General features: G+C 36.1%; 1 protein-coding gene across 1 annotated transcript in view; it reads right to left on the bottom strand.

The window, feature by feature from the left end:
- Positions 1-19,478, bottom strand: part of LOC107602803 (glutamate receptor ionotropic, NMDA 3B-like) — a 95,710-nt gene extending 76,232 nt beyond the window's left edge. The window contains exon 1 of the mRNA XM_016295385.1: positions 18,907-19,478. Within this exon, the coding sequence (XP_016150871.1) occupies positions 18,907-19,365 (459 nt within the window). The 5' untranslated portion in view covers positions 19,366-19,478. The remainder of the gene's footprint in view (positions 1-18,906) is intronic.
- Positions 19,479-20,690: the final 1,212 nt, after the last annotated feature.

Here is a 20,690-nt window from a genome sequence, read left to right as displayed (position 1 = left end):
TTTTGATCAAATGAATGCAGCCTTGGTGAGCATAAGAGACTTCTTTCAAAAACATTAAAATCGTACTGACCCCAAACTTTGAAAAAGTATCGTGCATATAAATATTAATTATTCAATAAATAAAAAAATAAAAAATCATGCTATAGCTAGGTTAATTTATGTCAGATAATAGTTTATCTAATACAGTATGTTGTATGTTAGATAAACTATTATATGACATACATTATAGCATGAAAATGTTTTTAAGAGACCATTTATTCCCTTCTCAGTTATTTTATTGAATAATTAATACTGTATCTAATACCTCTAGCTCTCACAAGACTGAGAGATCAATGTGCATCATAAATAGATGCAGAAGATAAAAGCAAACCAGACCTAGAAGAGCTTCCATTGTCAGATGTTTCAGTCTGTTGACATGAAAAGAGATTCTGCTTCAGAATACATGAATTAATGAAAGAAATTATGAATGAATTCCAGGTATAAAAACAGTGTATGCTTAGCACATTCTTACATTCTTAATATAGCTGAAGTGAGTTCAAAAATGATTTGACTTCATTTGCATTTATTTCTTCTTAGCTGAATGCTTTCTAACAGTTTGAGAGGTCATTTTATCATCTGTGCTAAAGGCTTCAGCATCTAGATGGAGGAGTTCTATAATATCTGGAGGAAACTATCCATTAGCTTTCACATTGATCTCATGGCAGTTGTTAGGCTGACACAGACCCTCTTTATCTGAATAGAAGAAAGACTATAAGACTGCATGACTGTGTCGGAGGTTGTAGGCAGCAGGATGGTCAGTGAGAAGTCAGTTGCACTAATCTAAACAGTGCTCTCTCCCACCTTCAATACCACGACTGAGGTGCCCTTGAGCAAGGCACCGAACCCCCAACTGCTCCCCGGGCGCCACAGCATAAATGGCTACCCACTGCTCCGGGTGTGTGTTCACGGTGTGTGTGTGTGTTCACTGCTGTGTGTGTGCACTTTGGATGGGTTAAATGCAGAGCACTAATTCCAAGTATGGGTCACCATACTTGGCCACATGTCACGTCACTCACTCACTCACATCTAATAAAGAGAACTAAAGAGCAAATTAGGAGCTATTTGTAGAATGGGCAGGATTTTCTTGGCTTCAGCTTTGTGTCTCGCTGTGTGTTAATAATAAACCCTGTTTAAATGAGATGTGTCTGTGTTCAACATTATTATGTGGACTCCTAAGGATGTGGCACCGGAGGACTGCTGGCTCTGATGTGCTTTCATTATCATTGCTGTTGGGCTCCTGAGTAATCCTAGCTGCTCAACAGCTGCTGCAACACGGCAGTATCTGTGTTTGCCTCGAACTCTCACATTCGGCCAAGGTACAGTGGTCTTTCCAAAGAGCTTAAAGAGGGCTTGTAGAATAAGAACACCAGATTGAGGGTCCAAAGATCCTGTCTTGGGCTCTTGAACAGAACTGTACAGCATAGTGGGTGACTTGTAAGGACTTTTCAATGGCAAATAATATTGACTCCATTTAGAGTGTAATAAAAAAAGGGTAAATAAACCATAATTTTTTATTTTTAAATGTTCTTTAATATGGTACTGTTCATCACGATGGAGTTATATAGAATTAAATGCAATTACAGGTAAATTTTGCTTTTATATGAAAACATTTAAATGCAGTGTCATGTGACACTGAAGACTGGAGTAATGATGCTGAAAATGTAGCTTTGCATCACAGAAATAAATTACATTTTAAAATAAATTACAATAGAAAACAGCTATTTTGAATTGTAATAATATGTCACAATATTACTGTATTTTTGATCAAATAAACACAGGCTTGGTGAGCATGAGAGACTATTTAAACATTTTTAAAAAAAACTTACCGATCACAAAGTTTTAAATGGTAGTCATGTGTAATATATTTGCAATTAAGCAAACACCGAATTTCTGTTCAACATAATTTTACTGGTATTTCCCCTTTAAAATAAATGGTATTACATTATATTTATTGACCTTCAAGCTGATAACAAATATGTTTTGGAAGAGAGATGTTACGGATCAACTATGTAAGATGCATTTTCAAGACAAAATGTATTATTGTGAGTGTATCTGTCACTGACAAACCCATATTTGCTGACCATTGATCAGTATTTTACAGGATGGACATAGTGGTTACGACCCTGTTACTTTGGGCCAGAAACCAGAAAACATGATCTGTTTAATCAAGTTCAATCATTCTTCTGTTAATCATCCAAACTGGCATTAGAGAATACCAATAATCTCAATTTGTCAAATATTTCCTGATCAACCAGCCAATATATTTCTGTTTTCTCTAATATCTGATGGCTTTGTTGGTGAATCTGCTGGCTTACCGTGCAAGGAGACTTCAGATAAATACTGTATGCTTTGAATAAAGCCTGTGGTCTGCTGAGGAGAGCTAAAAACTCATAGCCACAAACCTTCCATTAAAAACCACAACAAACTGTTATAAAGCAATAAACAAACTGTTATAGCGCCACAGAGGATAACTCGCAATAAACATCTCATTGCTGAACGGCTCCATCTTCTTAATTAGAAGTTATAGATTGCATTACAAAGTACACACTGCACTATATCACACTAAATTGCACTAAATCTTACTACACACTTAGAAGTGAGCACAAAACAAAATAAAACACATTGACCGGGTTTTCCCAGAGTTGGGCTTCTCCCCAGATTGCACCGTGCTATTTTCTGCTGTTAATTTAGTTTGAGGTGATAGGTGTAGGCTTCATTAAAACGATCGATTATCATGATTTTACACTGAAAGATAATTTTAGGTCTTCCATTTAAGGTTGAGACTTCCTGCCTCATTGCATTTGCTAAGTCTCAAAAACTTTTCAATTTTTCCTTACTATCTGGCTTGCATTAAAGGAATACTGTACATGCAAATTCAGACTCAATAGACAGCTAAACTTGTGGTATAATTCTGATTACCACAAAAAAATTCAACAACAACAACAACAAAACAATGCACTACAATGGAAATGAATTTGGCCAATCCATAAAATTTTAAAAAGCATAGAAATATGTGTTTATGTGTATATTTCTTGACAATATGCATAAGTACGTATGCATATTAGCATGCTTTTAGTATGATATTGTGAAGTGGAAAATTTTGATTTTAAAGAAACTTTGTATTTCAACACTTTTGTGTTCTCTTTTGCATTCTCCTGTGAAAATGACATTGGCTCTTTCCCAAAATACTCACAAAACCTTTCCAAGTGGACACAAAACTGGTGATGGAATTAATAATATTAAGTGGGACAAAAATTTTTATTACAATGCTTTTGTGAGTGGATAGAAAGTTTCCCGGGGGAATGTAAAATGTTTGCTAGAAAATGCAAATGTTTTTATAGTTATACAGAATAAAATTATAGTAAAACATTAATATTCTGAAATATTATCACAATTTAAAATAATAATTTAATTTTATATATTTTCAATTGTAATTTATTCCAGAAAAGCTGAATTTTCAGCAGCATATATACTTGAGTATTCAGATCCTTCAGAAATCATTAGTTGAAAATACTGTTGTGCAGAAAATAATTGTGCTGCTTAACATTTTTTTTAAGAACTTTATTTGACATATAGTATTACTTTTGATCAATTTAATTTGTCATTGCTGAATAATAAAAGAAAGAAATAATGACCCCAAAATGTAGTGTATTATAATACATTATATTATATTATGTTATTATATTATATTATAATAATTTATAATGGAATTTTAGAAAGCATACACGAAAACATTTACATTTTTTCATATAAAAGTAAAATTTATATGGAATTACATTTTTAAGTATTCTACAGAATTATAAAAATCTTTGTGTTTTCTAGCAGACATTTTACGTTTCCCCCAGGAAATTTTGCATTTGGTTGCAAAAGCATTGAAATATAATTTTTTCATCATATTATAATTTCCATCATCGGTTTCCAGCTAAATATTTCTGAGCATTTTGGAAGTCAGCCAATGTAAGTTTTTGAGAAAGTGCAAAAGTTTTGCGAACAAATGTAAAAGAACTGTTTTCTATTTTTTCCCCTCAATTTTATAACCTCAGTTTTTGCATTTTATTTAAATCATTTCTTTGTGCTAATCAAAAGTATGCCACAAATGCAGTTGCTGAAGCTTAACTTGTATCGAACCCACAATATTCCTTGAACAGTGCTGAAAATAAACAGCAATTTTAGTGGTATGATATACCAGTGGTATTTTATAGTTCATCATATGTCAAATTTCTAAGAGGGTCCTTGTCAGCTGTATACCTTTGCCTGTTGTTAAGTCCAGCCCTGCTGCTACATCGGTCAGTGAGAAGAGGCTGATTTGAAATGCTTGTCTCAAGCTTCCTTCATCAGCCCCTTTATCCTGACAGTCTATTACAGCAACTGGGTCAGAGCTGCCCCAGTTTAGCACAGCCTCTGTCAAGACCCCTGGCAGACGACAGCCGAAGGCACGTGGGCAACCCAGACTTTGACGCATCAGAACAGAAGCTCAGACGGTGCAATGTTCAGAAAATGGCGGTCACGACCCAAACAGCAGGAGCACAACATGACAAAGAATTGGCTAATATCAGAGCGCTGTGTTAGGAGACGAGGCTTTGGCAGGTTCCTCTGCCCTGCTAGATTCCAATGAGTCTGTCGCCTGCCAAAAAACAGTTTGCAGTCAGAGTGAAAAACAAAGGATTAGTTTTAAAGGAGGGCAGAAATGCAGAGCCCATCTCACGCTTCAACCTGCCAAAGCCTGCTCAGCAGAACTCATTCATACAGAGAGCAGAAGAGTAGATGAATAAGAAAGGGAATCAATGAGTAATGGAGTAGATGAACAGAGAAGAAGAAGAGTTCATGAGGAATAAGAAAAGGCTCAAAACAGGAAAAAAATGGAAAATTCAAAGCAGTCGTAGCTTCATTTTCATAAGAAAATTCATTAACTCTTTCCCCACCAGTATTAACATTTCGTATAAGCAAGTAACATTTTGAACAAAAAGCTGAGAAAATCACACTTTTGTTAAAGACTACATCTGGATCAGATTCAGAGTGATGCTCAAAACATAGATGAAGTAAATAACTTCTATTAAAAGCTTTGCACTCCTGTGTAATAGCGCCTCCTGTCATAGAACAGTGAAAACAAGAAAAGCTGTAAAATTCGGTCAATGGCGAGCAAGCGTTATTCTGTAAATGGAGGGAAAAAAGAGTTAATAGGAGTTTCCCCAGAAACTCTTTCAAACGAATACGGATTACCAAATAATTTCCAAGTGCCATTAACTCTTTCCCCTACATTGATGGAATTTTTTGGCTTTTCATGTTTTTACTGTTATACAGTAGGGGGCGCTATAACACAGGACTGTGATGCTTAGGGTAGGGGGCGCTATAACACATCTTCTGAAAGATTAGTGAATCTCTCGATCAAAACACAGGCGAAGAAAAAGCAGTAACAATTGATCGCACATGCATATGTAAAATAACGCGATCATCAAACATAAAACAGCATATAAATCAAAACTGCCTAACGGTACCGAATAAAATGCTGATCCAGGAAGTGGCTCAGGACTGTGAAGCTTTTGGGGTGTTACTATTAATGATCTACTCCATCTATGTTTTGAGCGTCGTTCTGAATCTGATCCAGATGTAGTCTTTAACAAAAACGCCATTTTCTCAGTTTTTTTCCGCCAAAATGTTGCTTTTTTACGAAAATAATGAATTCTCTCTTTCTTTTGACATATTGTATGCTCAGATATTCATACAACAAAATACTCTGGGGGCCATTAAAGTTTTGTGAAAATGATCAAAAAGCCAGCTGACAGTGGCTGAGGCTGACAACTATAAAAAAATTAAAATAAAAAGCTGGTGGGGAAAGAGCTAAAGTCAATAGGGTCCCATGTTGTTTTGGATTCCAATAACTTGTATGGACTTCAAAATATCTTCTTTTGGATGAAAGAAAGTTCGGAATGACATTAGGGTGAGTAAATGAATGTTCCTTTTGGGTGAATTAATTCAGAAAAAGCATGCATTTATTTAAAATATATATTAAGTATTTAGTTGCTTGCTTTTATTCTAACTGTTACTCAGTTACCAGAATTCAAGTTACTAGCCCATCCAAGTATTTTAAATCACTGCTTTAATTAAAGACTAAATAGCTATCATTGATAAACAGATACTCTCTCGTGGCCAGACCCTTAAAATTGATTCTAGCGTTTAATCTGAGCAAAAAGAAGCATTGTGGTGGATAAATGTTTCTTTTGCCCTTGGGTCTTTTAAGGATATTAATTATCAAGACTAAAGTATTAAGCTTGTAGACAGCAGTTGGTAAGCAGCCAAATTAAGGACTTGTTTTCTCTTGTTTAGCACATAGGTAGTATATCAAGGTTATTACAAACCACTTTAATGGTTGAAGTGAAGCCAATTTAAACCCCAAGAAATGCCAAGTCATCAATGAGCAGGTATAACAAAACAACCCATTTCTAAAAAACACAAATGAAAGAGAAGTACAAGAGGTTTGTTGCATGTTGATTAGCACATAAAAAAGGGATTTTGTCTTCTTTAAATGAAAAAGCACAGTGAGGTAATTAAAATGGGTCAATCATAAATGTTAGTGTGGAAAATAATCTCTTACTGTACTAAACCTTTCTCCATTGCCATGACAATGAAATGTCATAAACCCTAAAATGACTATAAAAATCACAAGAACAACTTTACAGCTTGTACGTTTTAACAGATTAATTCACGTTAAAGAATTTAATTCAATTAAAGTGATAAGCTTCATAACTTTTTTTTTAACTTTCAATCTTACATTACATTGCATACACAAATTGTCCAGATTTATAAGTGCCTCACCTTGATTTCTTCTTTACATGAAAATGAAAGACAAGGTTTTTGTGGTAATCAACAATATTGACTCTATTGCTGTCAATAGAGGTTAAAGTTGCAATGAAACTAAACTTTTCTTCCTTATTGTGATGTATGTGTGATTAAGAAAAAAACTTATAGTGGGGACTTGTAAGCATTGCAGTCAAAAATGAATGCAAGCTTGCAGCCGACTGTAAGAAAGGTGCCGTTTTAAAGCTTTAAATGATTGGAGAAGATGGGCATATGTCACCAGAGAGAAGTCTGTTGTTTCAGGATACGTTTACATGACAACGATATTAAAACAGTTAACGATTTTTATATTTTTTCTGTACAGATGACAATGTTTTCAAAATGATCCCCATTCACACGGATCCGTGAAAATGACTAAACACTATATTATGCATTCCAGGCCATAAACAAATTTCTGTTTTTAGTTGAAAAAAGTGTGAACGCCCCCTTAATTATATGCATGGATCAATCGTTCACAACAAGGTATATAATATGTATTTACAAAACAGGGTACATTTTAATTTCATGCTGACTTTACCTTGAATTGAACCCAGGATATTCCTTTAAAGTCGGATATTTCATAAATCTGAGTTGTTGATGGTTAAATGTGCAAAATGTAATCTGAATTTAACAGTCATCTGCTTTTGTTTAGCCAAGAGGGAATCGTTCTTTAGACAGTTAAGCCAAACATTTAACAAGCATATGTTCTAACAAAGATTCATGCTAATTCGCACATGTGTTAGGGGAGTTAAAGGAAATCGCTATTAAACCGGTCATTGGGTTCCCTCATAGTGCCGGTATACGGTTAGTACAGGCCAGAACATTCCCACAGAGGCCACACTGTCACTTCCAAACATCAGGGGGGAAAATCTCCCGGACACGTCTTGTACCCAGGAGGCAATGCTGCCTATCACGGTCTCACACCTGTGCACTGGTATAACTTATCTCTTTACGCCTCTACAGCCTTCTTTTCTGGGACTCCTTCAATTTTTTACTTATCAAGTCACTGCTCATCAAGTCTGCCTCGCTCTGACCTAGCGAGCGGTCGCCACAGATCCAGACAGTACACAGAGCGTCAGGTAGAGGGGAATTACACAATTGCAACGGTGTGAGGATGTCAAGGGCACCGGCTGTAATTCGAAGGCCGGTCTTGTAAGTCTGGGACGGGTACAGCAGCATGTCTCAGTTTGCTGATGTTAAATCTGTAATTTCTATTTAATGATGAGTACTTAATGAACAATTATTGGTAGTATATTGTCATTTACTCACTCACATTGTTCCAAACCGTTTTTTTCTTATGTGGAACACAAAAGAGATATTTAGTAGAATATCCATGCTACAACAAAATAAACAGTGAACACTGGCTTTCAAGCTTTCAAGTACCATCTAATTTGGTTAATCTGGAAATTGTTTAACTAGGATCTGACTGATAAAGTATGATTTTATAACATTTCTTTTTCAACATTCATTTTGTTAACTTATTATAAAATTAAATATCTTCAAATATTTTGCAAAAACTAAAAATTTGTCATGCATACTGTTTAAAATATAATTCAGAGGACTGGTTGGTAATCCCTAGTTTTTAACAGTAAGAACTCAATGTTTATGGGAAAAAACTCTAAATGTTAAATCTTTCTTAACAATTTCTCCTCACCGTCACTTTCAGATTATTTTTTTTAGGACTTTCTGACAATATGTTGTGTAAAGCATTATTTAGCCAAATTCTACTTGACATTTGATATATAATATTAAAATACAACTGCATTATTCATACAACAAAATACTCTGGGGGCCATTAAAGTTTTGTGAAAATGATCAAAAAGCCAGCTGACAGTGGCTGAGGCTGACAACTATAAAAAAATTAAAATAAAAAGCTGGTGGGGAAAGAGCTAAAGTCAATAGGGTCCCATGTTGTTTTGGATTCCAATAACTTGTATGGACTTCAAAATATCTTCTTTTGGATGAAAGAAAGTTCGGAATGACATTAGGGTGAGTAAATGAATGTTCCTTTTGGGTGAATTAATTCAGAAAAAGCATGCATTTATTTAAAATATATATTAAGTATTTAGTTGCTTGCTTTTATTCTAACTGTTACTCAGTTACCAGAATTCAAGTTACTAGCCCATCCAAGTATTTTAAATCACTGCTTTAATTAAAGACTAAATAGCTATCATTGATAAACAGATACTCTCTCGTGGCCAGACCCTTAAAATTGATTCTAGCGTTTAATCTGAGCAAAAAGAAGCATTGTGGTGGATAAATGTTTCTTTTGCCCTTGGGTCTTTTAAGGATATTAATTATCAAGACTAAAGTATTAAGCTTGTAGACAGCAGTTGGTAAGCAGCCAAATTAAGGACTTGTTTTCTCTTGTTTAGCACATAGGTAGTATATCAAGGTTATTACAAACCACTTTAATGGTTGAAGTGAAGCCAATTTAAACCCCAAGAAATGCCAAGTCATCAATGAGCAGGTATAACAAAACAACCCATTTCTAAAAAACACAAATGAAAGAGAAGTACAAGAGGTTTGTTGCATGTTGATTAGCACATAAAAAAGGGATTTTGTCTTCTTTAAATGAAAAAGCACAGTGAGGTAATTAAAATGGGTCAATCATAAATGTTAGTGTGGAAAATAATCTCTTACTGTACTAAACCTTTCTCCATTGCCATGACAATGAAATGTCATAAACCCTAAAATGACTATAAAAATCACAAGAACAACTTTACAGCTTGTACGTTTTAACAGATTAATTCACGTTAAAGAATTTAATTCAATTAAAGTGATAAGCTTCATAACTTTTTTTTTAACTTTCAATCTTACATTACATTGCATACACAAATTGTCCAGATTTATAAGTGCCTCACCTTGATTTCTTCTTTACATGAAAATGAAAGACAAGGTTTTTGTGGTAATCAACAATATTGACTCTATTGCTGTCAATAGAGGTTAAAGTTGCAATGAAACTAAACTTTTCTTCCTTATTGTGATGTATGTGTGATTAAGAAAAAAACTTATAGTGGGGACTTGTAAGCATTGCAGTCAAAAATGAATGCAAGCTTGCAGCCGACTGTAAGAAAGGTGCCGTTTTAAAGCTTTAAATGATTGGAGAAGATGGGCATATGTCACCAGAGAGAAGTCTGTTGTTTCAGGATACGTTTACATGACAACGATATTAAAACAGTTAACGATTTTTATATTTTTTCTGTACAGATGACAATGTTTTCAAAATGATCCCCATTCACACGGATCCGTGAAAATGACTAAACACTATATTATGCATTCCAGGCCATAAACAAATTTCTGTTTTTAGTTGAAAAAAGTGTGAACGCCCCCTTAATTATATGCATGGATCAATCGTTCACAACAAGGTATATAATATGTATTTACAAAACAGGGTACATTTTAATTTCATGCTGACTTTACCTTGAATTGAACCCAGGATATTCCTTTAAAGTCGGATATTTCATAAATCTGAGTTGTTGATGGTTAAATGTGCAAAATGTAATCTGAATTTAACAGTCATCTGCTTTTGTTTAGCCAAGAGGGAATCGTTCTTTAGACAGTTAAGCCAAACATTTAACAAGCATATGTTCTAACAAAGATTCATGCTAATTCGCACATGTGTTAGGGGAGTTAAAGGAAATCGCTATTAAACCGGTCATTGGGTTCCCTCATAGTGCCGGTATACGGTTAGTACAGGCCAGAACATTCCCACAGAGGCCACACTGTCACTTCCAAACATCAGGGGGGAAAATCTCCCGGACACGTCTTGTACCCAGGAGGCAATGCTGCCTATCACGGTCTCACACCTGTGCACTGGTATAACTTATCTCTTTACGCCTCTACAGCCTTCTTTTCTGGGACTCCTTCAATTTTTTACTTATCAAGTCACTGCTCATCAAGTCTGCCTCGCTCTGACCTAGCGAGCGGTCGCCACAGATCCAGACAGTACACAGAGCGTCAGGTAGAGGGGAATTACACAATTGCAACGGTGTGAGGATGTCAAGGGCACCGGCTGTAATTCGAAGGCCGGTCTTGTAAGTCTGGGACGGGTACAGCAGCATGTCTCAGTTTGCTGATGTTAAATCTGTAATTTCTATTTAATGATGAGTACTTAATGAACAATTATTGGTAGTATATTGTCATTTACTCACTCACATTGTTCCAAACCGTTTTTTTCTTATGTGGAACACAAAAGAGATATTTAGTAGAATATCCATGCTACAACAAAATAAACAGTGAACACTGGCTTTCAAGCTTTCAAGTACCATCTAATTTGGTTAATCTGGAATTTTTTTAACTAGGATCTGACTGATAAAGTATGATTTTATAACATTTATTTTTCAACATTCATTTTGTTAACTTATTATAAAATTAAATATCTTCAAATATTTTGCAAAAACTAAAAATTTGTCATGCATACTGTTTAAAATATAATTCAGAGGACTGGTTGGTAATCCCTAGTTTTTAACAGTAAGAACTCAATGTTTATGGGAAAAAACTCTAAATGTTAAATCTTTCTTAACAATTTCTCCTCACCGTCACTTTCAGATTATTTTTTTTAGGACTTTCTGACAATATGTTGTGTAAAGCATTATTTAGCCAAATTCTACTTGACATTTGATATATAATATTAAAATACAAATGCATTTTAATTGGATCAAAATCTCAATAAGCTTATACACATCTAACAATAATAGTGTGTGTATACAAAAAATATTCCACAGGTAATATTAAATGGGTTTTAAAGGACAAAAAAACACAAATATATAGAGTGCTGCAGGGATGACATATTTTTGTAGGCCAAAACCCAGAAACGAGTTTGCATTTGAACCCTTCTGGTTCCATCATGCTGAAGTCAACAGGTTTTTTGAATGAGTTTTTAGTTAAATGCCTGAAATAATGTCTGGGGTCAAGATATTTTCACATTTTATTCTACAACATATAATTTGTCAGTAATACCACTTTTTTAAAGGGGTCATATGATGCGATTTCAAGTTTCCCTTTCTCTTTGGAGTGTTACAAGCTCTTGGTGGATAAAGAATATCTGTAAAGTTGCAAAGACTAAAGTCTCAAATCCAAAGAGATATTCTTTATAAAAGTTAAGAGTCAACCACACCTACCTAAAACGGCTCGTTCTAACACGCCCCCACATATCTATGTCACGATGTGGGAAGATTTGCATAACACCGCCCAAATGTTCACGCGAAGAAAGAAGGCGTAACTTTTATTCTCGCTGTAGTATTGTTGTTGCCGCCGCCGCCATGTCGTGAAGGCGCTGTGTGTTTTGTTGTGAAAGTGAAACTACTTTGTTTGGCCTTCCAAAAGAGGACGATATCTGCTTCGTCATGCCTGGAGCTGATCCGTGCTGGTCGCTGAGGAAATACATCAACTTTGCGCTGTGGATCGCCGGATCGGCCTTCACCGTGGACGAAGCGGAGTCCAGCCCGGGGGCATCACATGTGGTTGCCGCAAGCCCGCCGGCAACGCCGTTCTCAAGCCCGCCGCCTCTGTTCACTCAAGTCCGCCGTGTGTGACGCTGTGTTTCGTTGTGAAAGCAAAACTACTTTGTTTGGCCTTCCAAAAGAGAACACGACTAGAAATCATTGGTTAAATTGTATTTACAACACTGTTCCAGAACAGTTCAACCCAAATATTCAGATGTGTGCAGCGCATTTTATGGAGGACTGTTTCCTGATCCTGGGAGAGTAGACTACAATGCTGGCTGTTCTGACTCACAGACTGTAAGTAAATTTTTTATATTTAAAGATATTTAAAAAAAAATTTGCCACTGATGATTCAAACGCGAGTTTTGAGCAGTGTAGAGTAGCGCTTGTTGTTTGTCGTTTCTCCGATCACAAATGCAGACATGGTTTTATGTTTACGCGGTGCGATGCAACGCATAAAAAGAAAGTATATGCCATTATAATCACTGAAAGAGTTGTCGGATGCTTAATGGTGGTGACTTTGAAGTCTAGTTAGTTTACAACCTACACTTAGCTTTTTACTTCTGGTGATTGTATTTAGGCTTCAGAATCATTGAAAGTTGTGTGCATTAATAAGAACAAAACGTGTAAGAAACAGAAACTTTGTAAAATTACTTGGTCGCTTATTTTCTGCAATAATCCACAAGCAAATGGAAAATATTTGGTTTTGAGAGATGATAACTAAAAAATATGCAGTGCTCTATACCTGCCTTTTTAAAAGGGGGACCCTGAGAACATTTGGGTCCCAAAGAGATCATCATATTTAGTGGTCCTTGGCATCAAAATGTTTGTACTCATGCAAATCATTCCAAGGTCTATGTCTTCTGCTGCTCCACTGATGGCCATTCATCAGCAGCTGTGTACTGACGACATGATCCAAAAATTCGTTATGTTACACGTTTCACCAGTGTCCAATTTTAGATGGTTTTAAAAGCATGAAATAGACGTGTGTTTTCCCCGTCTGCTGGTTTTCACGTCACAGCTCACGCATTAGCCTGAAGCAAGAGATCTAATGCGCCGCTAGTGAAGCACTGGAGACTGTTCTCATGGTGCCATCAAGCAGTCAGATCTGTCAGGACGTCATTTTCCTTGGACTTCCCTAGTCCTAGGACTGCTTCTGCCAGCCAAGCTTCTCTCTTTGAGATGAATGGGAATGCTAACGGCTCTCTCCAGGTATTTTAGACCTCCTTGATCACTCGCTTGTTGAGGTTTACACACACACACTACTGGTCAAAGGGTTGGAATAATTAAGATTTTTTTTTTTTTTTAAAGGATCTCATGTGGTTGCTGAAAAATCAGTAGCCATTACTGTCATCACAGAAATAAACTACATTTTAAAATATATAAAAATAGAAAACTTATTTTAAATAGTAAAAATACTTCACAATATCACAGTTTTTACTGTATTTTAGATCAAATAAATGCAGCATTGGTAAGCATAAAAGACCTCTTTTAAAAACTTTAAAAAATAATAATTAATCTGAACTTTTGACCAGTAGTGTATATAGAAAACCTTCTGTCTGACAAATCAATCACATGTTGCAACCAACATGTAGAACGTAATGTAGAACACGTAGAACATAAAACAGTAAATTATATATATATATATATATATATATATATACAGGTATATATATAATAATACCCCTGCAGACCCTCAGGCTTGTGTCTCTTAAATAAGTCTCTTAAACTATACCATCACTTAAAATATAATTTGACCTTTATATGACAAGCCAAATACACTGAAATAATTTGATATAGAAACGATTTTCACTCAGAAATTCCTAGTAAATTTCACAGTTGATAACAAAGGAATGGCAAGTAACACATTGGATACATGAAATATTTCTAAAATAGTATTTTCTTGTAAAACGTACTCCAGCTTCGAAAATAATTTTTACAGTGATATTTATAAATTATTCATTCATAATAGTTGTTAAAAAGAATATAATATATTTTAAAACATTTTTGTGAATAATAATCAAGATTCAAATGTATGCCAGGTTTAAGCAAAACATGTTATTACTTTTTACTTGGTGGTTACATTTTAGAGGTATAAAAAAATAGCGTTTTATTGTATTAAAGCTTCTGATTGCATTGCTGTGTCTAACAGCAACTAAAGGGATAGTTCACCCAAAAATGAAAGTTCTGTCATCATTTACTCACCCCACAAGTTGTTGTCTGCTGAACACAAAAAACAATATCTTAATAAATGTGGGTAACCAAGTAATTACTGGTCCCTACTGACTCCCATAGCGAAATATTTAGGACCAGGAAGTGTTTGTTTCTTCAAAATATCTTCTTTTATATTCAACAGACAACAATTGTGGGTGAGTAACTGTGAACTATCCCTGTAACTTCGTATTTTTCCATCAAATTGCTTATCTGATCTAATAGAAACCCAGCTGAGATTATTGAAGCTTCCCCTTCTGTTGTATTACCAAGTAAGCATGCACTCAGAAAGCCATTGTGACCCACTATAGTAACATTGTTTCTGTTTGGGGTCAATTAAAAAGGCCTTGGGGTCTTTTGGACCTCTCACAGAACTGAAACATCCACCACAAAGCAAACTGTGAGGAAGAAAACAATGAGAGAAAGAGAAAAAAATAAATAAAATAAACCTCACACTGCATCACTGCCCTGTCCGCATCTCCGCATGGAGCTCAAACAATTGATGAACAGAACACAAGGCAAAAACCAGCCTGCTGAACAACACACATTTCTCCTCAAAAAGCAAGATTAGCAGATCAAGTGAAGCAGGATCCAGGCAGCTCGGAGCTCCAGAGCATCCCATAAGCATTACAGCAGCAGCCAGTTCACAAGCCCTATTATCACCGTGCCTTTATTTTTGCCTGAGCGATGTTACACACTAGAGTAGAGCACTGTGGGCTTTCACACTGATTGGCAGATTGCAGAAAGACATAGACGGAGGTTTACAGCCTACACTGTGAGATCTGTCGATGTCTGATCTTCCTGTGACGCTTGTCCAATGTCAGCATCATGACTCATTCATCCGACAGTGGACAACATCTTTTGGAGGTATGGCTCAATCTCAAACAATTGGTAAGATCTAAGTCTTTCCATTTAAGAAGAATGATTCGGTCTGGTCTCATTGTTTATATGTCCAAATGACAATGTGTGCAGTCACAGTCCTCTCTGGGGAAATACAATAGTTGTGTGTGTGGTACAGAGCAGAATTTAAGTTGTTAATCACTAAAAATCTGATCCCAGTCCACTCTGTGAAGGTGCGCATTTCTTAGTCAAACGTGCATCACCCGAAAACATGGCATGTCGCAATCTGTGATGCAGCAGGTGAGAGCCAATGAGTGTTTGGTTAAAACTGCTGGAAAAGCTGTCGTAAAGCTTCTTGAGGTGGTGATTTTTTAAAGTTGTATCAAGTAGGGTTGGCTATTGAGAACCAGATCTATATTTCTAAGAACCATGGATTCGTTAAGACATGCATTTCAATTTTTCTTATCAATTCCTGTGCGTGTTTTAACGCGATTTTAAACTGTTCAAGCACAAGAAGACGAGAAATCAAAAACAGCGCACACACCAAAAGTCGCCTCTCATTTAGTCGAGTTTTCTTGAGTTCTCTTTCAGGTCCTCTGGTGCCTGAATGGACAAATACACATCTGTGCATTCAGTCTTAAAGGGACAGCAGCGCAATATTCCTGCTGCCGCCTGTTCCATTAATGCTATTCAAAGAACAAAAGAAAATCACTCACTGATCTTTTGTAACTTCAAAAAGGATTAATCCTTATTTTATTTATAAAAAGAAAGCTATGAAGTTATTTTACATTTCATTTCTTTATCTGAACTTGTTTATTTGTGCTATTGCTTATTTGTTTATTTGATCTTATTTTCTTACTCTTTACTTTTATTACTGTTTTATGACTGTTTACTTCACTTTAGTAATGTTCTAAATCTATATTAGTTAGATGTTTTTGCTGTCTTATTTTTGTTAAAGCCATAGGCAAAATTTCCTTGTGCAAGTGTTCTTTGGGCTGCTGATTTTTGGTATTCAGCTGCAACAGAATGTTCTGCAAAAATAAATAAATAAATGTTTGATATCTAAATGTTTGACTTCATTTTTTTATACCTTATTGGAATCGAAACTATGAATCGTTAAGGAACTGAATTGAGAAGCAGAATCAGAATAGCTAAAATTAAATTAAATTAAATTAAATTATTAATTATATTAACGATTCCTGGATTTGATGCTTGTGGCCGCTGTTGAAGATGGAGATGAAGATCGCCAAATAAAGACTTGAGTTTGGGTCTATTCCTTGCAATCATATGGATTCTCAAGACTTGGATTACTGCACAAATAAAATTGATTCATTTTGTGATTTTTTTGTTGCATTTTGGTGTATTTTATGGTTCTGTTGTCAGTTTCCGCATGTCTCCCATGGCAAACAAAATAGATATTACTTGATTAAAAAATATGACTAATTTTAGGGTTTTAAAGTGTAGTCTTGTTTAACACAATATAATCCTTCGAAATGAGTTGGCAGCAGAAATCACAGAACAGAACGAAATGTTATCATTCAATATTAAGTACATAAGTAAACTTTGTTTAATAAATTTGTGCACATTGGTACGTCTGTACATTGGTACGTCTGTAAAGTTGTTCATACGTAAAATAAAATTATATTTTAGATGCTGTCAGTATTTTATGTTTAGATGCTGTAAATACGTCAGTATTGTACATTTCAGCATCTATGCAAATGTAAGTAAATGTACGTGTGGTAGAACCACACTTTACATAAAAATACATACGAATTCTCATGAGATCATGTTGAAAGATTAGATGCGGAGAATTTCACTGGATTTTTTTTTACTAAATATTTGTACTGCAGTTAAGAAGCCACTGAAGTGATTTTAATAGATGGATATTAAGCAAGACAAATGTATGCCTTTCCCCAGATGGCTGTAAGATTTACAGTATCCCCCCCCCCTTTTTAATTTCTTAAAGTACCTTGTGATGTAAGCACTTTTCAGCCAGTGCTGCATGCCAAATACACCAGCACATGAAGCTTCCCTCCACAGCCAAGACAGGTGCAAAATATCCAATACACTTAAATTAACTCCATAATATATCATTATGTATGCCAACAATTCAGAATCAAACATGACAATAAACAAACAAGAGAAATACAATTATATGCAAACAGCACAGCTGCTTCATGCAAATGTCATTTTAACCATCTAATGTATTCTAGGCCATATCATTAACTCCAGCATTTTAGCAGAACATCTCATTTGACACTGATGTCTGTGAAACTGTCTCAGCCTATGATATGACTGAGTGTAATGCAATGTGGCATACATTTCTGCTTGAGGGAACACACCTGTCAGAGAAACATTTTCTCTTATAGAGCAGGTGCATCATAAAAGTCCAAACACAAACCTAACACACAAGCTGAGGAGATCTGTTGTGACCTGAGGGATACATCAAGCTGCATCTCAGAGTGAAGCCAAAATCTCCACACACAAAAAAACTACATTGACATCATAGAGAGTGAAGAAATAAAATATAACTCTGAATCGTAATAGGCCATTTTGGGTAGCATATAAATTGAGGGCATGGTGGTTAATTAGTTGGTCTTACATCAATTGATTTACATGCGCCTTGATTTGGCGATTATAATAAGCCTGCCATCTTTGGAAATTTGTCTTGTGCTGTGTATCTAATTACTCATCTAGATTTTACAATTAATATTTTAACTATTATTTTGTTAAGTGGATTCCTGTCCAGTCTGGTGGATCCAAATTACACAAGTGACACATTTTCATTGTCAAGGACAGGCGAAATATATAATAATCAAAAAATGTAATACATGTTGGGATTTAGCTATGCCTTAAACATAACAGTGATAACACGGATGACAGTAACAGGTTTATGAATTATACAGTTCATTGAGTCATTATTAGCTTTGTGCTCAAGGTCATGACACAAGAAAGTGTTTACTATAAAAATTATATAAGCTAACCAGTTGTTTACTTTTAACAGTAACAGTGGCTTAGTAGTTACAGGCTTTACTATTTAAGATTGCCCCCTACTAATAAATCAAGCAAAATATACAAAAAAAGAAACTTGTCTTCGAAAATTAAAATTTTCCCACTGATTTATAACAGATAAGTGTATTTTTCTTGTTTATTTAATTTTTGTATGAAATTGTCCAATATGTTGTACAACTATTTTGTTGTAATTATAAGGGTTTACAACTATTAAAAAAAAAACATTATAAGTAAAACACAAAAGCGTGATATATTTATTTTGTGTAGGCCTACATCGAAAGTAATAATGTGTCGATGCAACTGTTCAGTAGTAATCTTAAAGGTTTGTGTGTGTGTGTGTGAGGGGGGGGTAGTTCAAGCCTTAATTAGCCTTTGCCTCCAAACTCCCCTAAACTCCAGTCAACAGATGCATGAAAGCCCTATTTGCGCATTAAACGCGTCACAGATGTAAGTTAAAAAAGTCACCAAATCAACACAAGGATAAAAACAGGAGCAGGTTTGTTGCTTAAATGAAACGCGTTACCTGAGTTTTGAGGGGTTCTCCGTGCTCAATGATGCTTATAAAAGGAATTTCCAAAAAAGAGGACATAAATTCCATTTGTACCATTTCCTCCTGCGTCTGAGGGAAGGCGAGCACAGCCGAGACCCCCTGGACCACTATATCCTGACACACACACCTGAAGAGCGACTCGGGGTCTCCGCTCGGGGCTTCCCGAGCCACCACGTCCAGGCTCAAGTTGTACGGAAGGAAGTTGTTGCCGCTTTCGGCGAGACCGCTGAGGGCGCGGTGGAGAGCCGCCCGCACCCGGACCGCCTGGCGGGGAGGCAGGAGGGCACCCAGGCGCACGGTGTGTCCTATCCGCGCTAGGATGTGGCAGGGCTGCGGGTGAGAATGAGCGGGCTGGACGAGCAGCGTATGGAGAAGGAATATTTGCGATCCCAAATAAAAGTATGCCAAGAATGTGTAGAAGATGAAATTCATCCTGCTTCACTCTCAAAGGTGATGATGAGGCATTGTCAGAAGATAGCATTGCTCGCCTTGTTGTCTGGTCTTTTCTTTAACGTCCTTTATTGTTTTTTTTATTTAGTGCAGGGTGGTGTATGAGGAGTGATCTATGGAGTTAGGCTACTGTGTGAATGTGATACTCTGCTCAGGAGAGGAGGGGGTTTCGCGAAAGGCGGAGATGTCATTGCGTTCACATCCAAAGAAGCGCTGGAGAGGCGTAATGGTATCATTAGGAAAACAGCGCGAGAGAGAACGACTATAATGCGTAAATACATTAACCCTCTTATTAAAACCTCTTTTTACCCAAAGGCGTGCTTTTTGCACTTCAATCCTCATGTTGTTCGGGGTTTCAGAGAGGCAGCCTCATATATAGCTGATTATAATCAAGATTCCAACTTAGTTAAGGACTTAACCAAAGTCCTCCATTCAGACATTAAATGGTTACAGCAGGTAGACAAACAAAACTAATTTCAATGCCATTCCTTAAAGGGGTCATATGACGTTGCTAAAAAGAACATTATTTTGTGTATTTGGTGTAATGCAATGTGTTTATGCGGTTTAAGGTTAAAAAAGCACATTATTTTTCACATAATGTACATTATTGTTTCTCCTCTATGCTCCGCCTTTCTGAAACGTGTCGATTTTTACAAAGCTCATCGTTCTGAAAATCAAGGTGTACACTGATTGGCCAGCTATCCAGTGTGTTGTGATTGGCTGAATACCTCAAGCGTGTGACAGAAATGTTACGCCCCTTGCCATATTGTGATGCCGTGTCCCGGTGTGATGAGACAACATAAAAAACCCCATTACAAATGAGGCATTTGTTGCATCCAGTGGGGACATAATTACTGATTATAATGACTTATGCTGTCTTTTTACGCGTTGCATTGCGTATCGCGCCGCGTAAACATAAAACCATGTCTGCATTTGTGATCGGAGAAACGACAAACAACCAGCGCTACTCTACACTGCTCAAAACTCGCGTTTGAATCATCAGTGGCAAATTCTTTAAATATAAAAAAAACGTACTTACAGGCTGAGAGTCAGAAGCGCCAGACTGTCCTTGCAAAGTTGGAACTGCCCCACTTTATAGAAACAGCCATTGTGCACAGACGCAGTGTAGGCTAACCTTACTCAGCAGGATCAGGAAACAGTCCTCCATAAAATGCGCAGCACACATCTGAATATTTGGGTTGAACTGTTCTGGAACAGTGTTGTAAATACAACTTAACCACTGATTTCTGTTAAGGCCAAACAAAGTAGTTTCGCTTTCACAACGAAACACACAGCGTCTCCACGAC

The sequence above is a fragment of the Sinocyclocheilus grahami genome, unplaced genomic scaffold (assembly GCF_001515645.1).
Source record: "Sinocyclocheilus grahami isolate Dianchi unplaced genomic scaffold, SAMN03320097.WGS_v1.1 scaffold335.1, whole genome shotgun sequence".
NCBI classification, from domain to species: domain Eukaryota; kingdom Metazoa; phylum Chordata; class Actinopteri; order Cypriniformes; family Cyprinidae; genus Sinocyclocheilus; species Sinocyclocheilus grahami.
The sequence above is the reverse complement of the archived record's forward strand: the minus strand, read 5'-3'. Positions and strand labels throughout refer to the sequence as shown.